The sequence below is a fragment of the Myotis brandtii genome, unplaced genomic scaffold, assembly GCF_000412655.1.
Source record: "Myotis brandtii unplaced genomic scaffold, ASM41265v1 scaffold181, whole genome shotgun sequence".
NCBI classification, from domain to species: domain Eukaryota; kingdom Metazoa; phylum Chordata; class Mammalia; order Chiroptera; family Vespertilionidae; genus Myotis; species Myotis brandtii.
The window spans coordinates 239390-244337 of record NW_005356712.1 but is presented as its reverse complement, the minus strand read 5'-3'; the positions used below and the strand labels follow the sequence as shown (position 1 = coordinate 244337).

At 60.7% G+C, this 4948-nt stretch overlaps 1 protein-coding gene across 3 annotated transcripts in view; it reads left to right on the top strand.

The window, feature by feature from the left end:
* MMAB (methylmalonic aciduria (cobalamin deficiency) cblB type) overlaps positions 1–4602 on the top strand; it is an 11034-nt gene extending 6432 nt beyond the window's left edge. Inside the window, exons 8-10 of one of the 3 annotated variants that reach the window (XM_005863743.2) lie at positions 203–262; positions 1563–1592; positions 3113–4602. In XM_005863743.2, the coding sequence (XP_005863805.1) occupies positions 203–262; positions 1563–1592; positions 3113–3233 (211 nt within the window). In that variant the 3' untranslated portion in view covers positions 3234–4602. Of the gene's footprint in view, positions 1–202; positions 263–1562; positions 1593–2387; positions 2792–3112 lie in introns of those variants that run through there. The other 2 variants (XM_014537662.1, XM_005863744.2) reach the window with 2 other exon arrangements.
* The last annotated feature ends 346 nt before the right edge of the window (positions 4603–4948 follow it).

Genomic DNA, 4948 nt, shown 5'->3' with positions numbered 1-4948 from the left:
CTTCATGGCCACACTCAAGGGGCCAAAGAGCCGCATGTGGTTCGCGAGCCGCAGTTTGCCGACCACTGGTCTAGAATGTCCACGTAGACCCAGGTCACGCTGCGGTGGCCGTGACTGCTGGCGGGGACGGAGCCCTGGGCCCTGCAGTGTGCTGATCCTGTGACGTTGATCCTGTGTGATGCTGTGACTCCTCCCTTTCCAGCGTGGCGCCTCTTGTCCAGATGGGTGAGACGGATGCAGACGTGGCCAAGTTCTTAAACAGGTACTTACATGGAAATTGGGGATCTCTCAAAAACGCGACATGATGGGAAGTAGCAACAACGGACAGGCTCACTCATTCACTTCATATTCAGTGAGGGCGTGCTGTGCCCGGCACTGAGCCGGGCACGGGGATGCAGCAGAGAACAAGGCGGTACCATCCCTGTCCCAGTGAGGTGAAGGTCTTGTGGGGAGAAGCTGCTGTAACAACCAGCGAAGAAGAACATCGGGACAAATGGACAGTGCTGTGACAAGGGGCCTGCTTTGAGGCTGGTAACCAGGGAGACAGTGACAGGCATCATGGTGGGGCCCAGGCAGGAGAGAGACCTTCTCACAGCCGGTCTTCCCCCGGCGAGGCCCCTGGGCAGTGTGAGTGGAGGACACAGCCAGGCAAAGCGAGCTCAGGATCGTCCGGCTTAGGGCCCCAGCACAGGGCCCGAATCGCTGGCTGGGCCAGGGAGGTCCCCTGTAGCCCCACCCTCAGCCTTGCTGCCAGGGCCACAGCTGGCCCAAGGCCTTCTCCACTGGGTTCTGCTCCAGCATTGGCTCATGCAGTTCTAGTGGGGGCAAGGCCAGGTCCAGGGGCAGGCAAGAGCTGGGGACCCCTGGGAGCCGTTCTGCGTGTCCAGAAAGTGGCCTTAGCCAGGATCTGGAGTGGCCCCTTATTGTGGCCCACACCTCCCACAGGGACAAGGCCCAGGCTTTGATGGGTTCTGACCAACTCGTTTCCCCCTGTGAGGGGAGAGGAATGTTGCATTCATGGGCACAGCAGCGACTCCTTGGGGGCGCTCTTGCACTGGAAAGGGACCAGGAATGAGGGGGGTCTGCCCTGGCACGGCCTGGAATGTGTGGGTTCTTTGTGCAGGTCCTCAGACCAGCAGTGTCTGCGTCACCTGGCGTGGGTTAGACCTGCAGAACCCCAGGCCTGGCCAGCTCCCCCAAATGAGAATCTGCAGGTTGCCAGGATCCCCAAGGACTCGTGTGCATGTTAGTTTGAGAGGCACTAGTCCTGGTCACTGGACAGTGCAGAAAGCAGTTGAGAGTGGCCCAAAGTCACCAGCCTCTGAGGTTGGGCAGGGGTAGCGGCCTTGTCCTGTAGGAACCCCCCAGCCCTGGCGCCAGAGTCGGGCGCGTGGCTCTCCCAGTGCCATCCGTCAGGCCCAGGTTGGCCGCTGCTCTTCATCCCACCCGGTGCTGCCGGGGCACGTGACTGATTTCCTTCTTGAAGGCTAATACGGGAAGGACCCAGTTAGCATCGATTGCCCCTTTCAGATCATTCCGTCTGCTTCTCTCTGTCCCTCCAGACTCAGCGACTATCTCTTCACGCTAGCCAGGTACGCAGCCATGAAGGAGGTTCTGCTCCAGCATTGGCTCATGCAGTTCTAGTGGGGGCAAGGCCAGGTCCAGGGGCAGGCAAGAGCTGGGGACCCCTGGGAGCCGTTCTGCGTGTCCAGAAAGTGGCCTTAGCCAGGATCTGGAGTGGCCCCTTGTTGTGGCCCACCCCTCCCACAGTGACAAGGCCCAGGCTTTGATGGGTTCTGACCAACTCGTTTCCCCCTGTGAGGGGAGAGGAATGTTGCATTCATGGGCACAGCAGCGACTCCTTGGGGGCGCTCTTGTCCCTGGAAAGGGACCAGGAATGAGGGGTGTCTGCCCTGGCACGGCCTAGAATGTGTGGGTTCTTCGTGCAGGTCCTCAGACCAGCAGTGTCTGCGTCACCTGGCGTGGGTTAGACCTGCAGAACCCCAGGCCTGGCCAGCTCCCCCAAATGAGAATCTGCAGGTTGCCAGGATCCCCAAGGACTCGTGTGCATGTTAGTTTGAGAGGCACTAGTCCTGGTCACTGGACAGTGCAGAAAGCAGTTGAGAGTGGCCCAAAGTCACCAGCCTCTGAGGTTGGGCAGGGGTAGCGGCCTTGTCCTGTAGGAACCCCCCAGCCCTGGCGCCAGAGTCGGGCGCGTGGCTCTCCCAGTGCCACCCGTCAGGCCCAGGTTGGCCGCTGCTCTTCGTCCCACCCGGTGCTGCAGGGCACGTGACTGATTTCCTTCTTGAAGGCTAATACAGGAAGGACCCAGTTAGCATCGATTGCCCCTTTCAGATCATTCCGTCTGCTTCTCTCTGTCCCTCCAGACTCAGCGACTATCTCTTCACGCTAGCCAGGTACGCAGCCATGAAGGAGGGGAATCAAGAGAAAATATACAAGAAAAGTGACCCCTCGGACTGAACCCGAGGCGCTTGGGAACAATGGAAAGGGGAGCCTTGTGGACCCTCCGGGGTGGCCACCAGGGAAGAGGAGTTTTCCTTGTCCTGGTTCCTGAAGGCCTCGCCCCAGGGCTGGACCAGGGTCCTTTGTCCACGCTCAGCTGCCTCCAGACCCCCTGCCACTTCCCTCAAGGGCAGCGGCTGCTGGAGAAATCTGCCCGCCATGCTCTCCTTGGTCTTCTCGGGACTGGGTTCACCTGCAGAAAGGAAGGCGAAGTGATTGCTGTAATGAGAAGGACGCACAGAAAGAATAAAAGTGGGAAAGGCTTGAACCGAGTGTGTGTGAGAGAGAGGGAGGGAGCGAGCGAGCGTGAGAGCCCTTCCACGCCAACTCCGTCAACTCCTTGCGTCCAAGGACAGGGAGCGGCCCCAGAGGCCCCTGGGGTGTCCCTGACTTACCTGTGCCCATTTGTAAAGGGGAGGCAGACAGGTGGAAGCGGAGTCGCCGGGAGCCACCCGGCACCGCCTCCATCGGGGGAAGGGCCGCTGCAGAGTGACAGGTGAGGCCTGGGAACCACTCACCGTGGGCCCACGTGTGCATGGCGGGGTGCAGCCTGCAGAATGCTCTCACAGGGGACCCTTCCCCCATCCAGGGGCGAAGACTGGCGAGAGGAACGCCACCGCTTAAAGGAAGGCAGTCCTGCCCAGCAGATGGTGTCAAGGGCTGAGGGGACATTCTCAGCTCAAGACAGTAAGGCCTTCCGCTTCCAGTGAGGCCGGCACAGACGGATGTAGCCCCGATGCTGCGCTTGGCTGGTGTATGCTCAGATCCAGGCGTGGCCGTGCTTTATTCCACCTGTCACCGCCGCTCCCTCCTGCCGTGAAACGAGGCCGCCAGCGCCAGCTGTGTCCTTGGGAAGGGGATGTGATGGGGGCGGGAGGCAGCCTGGGCCCTGCAGATTCCACGCTGCTAACGGCAGGAAATGACTTGAGAGGGCAGGCTCGCTGTCGGCTGAGGTGCCTGTGAACTCCATCCAGGGGTCACTCGGGCTGAGCGCCTGCTTAGCCTGAGGCACCAGGAGGCTCGAGGCTGGGAGGCTGGTCACAGCCGGCGTGTCCACCAGCATCCAAACCGTCTTTGCTTTCGTTCCTACCACCTCACTGGGAATTTTGCTGGAGGAACAGGCACAAGTTGTCCCTCCTGAGTCCTTTGTTCCCAGCAGGCTTCAGGGGCCCCGTAAGGCCGGGCAGAGCTGCTGAGGTGCCAGTGACCGAGAGTGACCGTGAACGGCCTGGTTCCCCCCGGGCCAGGGCGAGCGCCGGGCTGGTGCACGGCGGGCTCAGTGTTGGTGAGCAGCTGGAGCAGTGGAAGCAGCAGCCTTTCCGGAGGGCGGGGCCGAGCTGCACTGGGGCTGCGCCCGGGGGGTTTTGCTCCAAGAGCTGCAGCAACCGGCTCCATGCACTCAGTCTGCGGCTCCTCAAGATCTCCCCGGGAGGAGCAGGACACGGAGCAAAACAACAGTCCCGGCCCCGCTCCTAGCCACGGTGAACGCCCACGGAGGACGAGAGAAGCTCTTGAGGAAATGCAGCCGCCTAATGGGAAGCTCTTGGGAACAAGGCATGTGCCTGTCCCAAATCCCACCCCCCAGCCCTTGCTGGGAGGGACTGTCACAGGCCAGATGTAACCCAGGTTCCCAGGCCCCCTCTGCAGCTGCCCCCCCCCAGCAAACATTCCCTGAGAGACAGCCCGGGCGCAGGGCAGACTTGGCATCTTGAGGGTGTGCCCTGTGCCACCAACCTGGGAAAACAGGAATCTGCTTTCCTCCTCTGCAGCGCCCGACGCTGCCACCCTGGAGCCCGGGGCCAGAGGCAAAGTGTGCACCCCATGCCCGCTTGTCAAGGTAGCCCCTTGTCTAGAACCCAGTCGGACAAGTTTGCAAGCTCCACAGATGAAACACACGCCCCTCCCTCTCTAAAGCCCCAGTCGCCCGCCTGCACCACTGTCAGCCCTCACGCATGACTCCCAGCGCCCAGTCAGGCAGGGTGGGAGAGGAATGCAGGCTTTACTTAAAGCTGGTGCCTTGTGGATCAGGGGTTCTTGTTTTTGCATAATTGTGATTTTTAAAAGACTGTTTGAAAAAAATAAAGAACGAAATAAGTAAAAAGACTTTGAAAATATTACCTCGATTACTGGAGTTTTGGGCACTCCCATACATTCTGCACCCAAGAAAGTGCCTCGCCGGCTCACCCAGCTCAGGTCAGCTCTTGGGACGCCAGCGATGAGCTGGTGGTTGGGCGTCCCCTCGGGCGAACCCGCCATATTGATGGTGCCGGCCACTGCATGCCCGGCCCCGAGCTCCACAGACTTCCTCTCCTCACACCCCCAGCTCCACAGACTTCCTCTCTGGGCACTCCCATACATTCTGCACCCAAGAAAGTGCCTCGCCGGCTCACCCAGCTCAGGTCAGCTCTTGGGACGCCAGAGATGA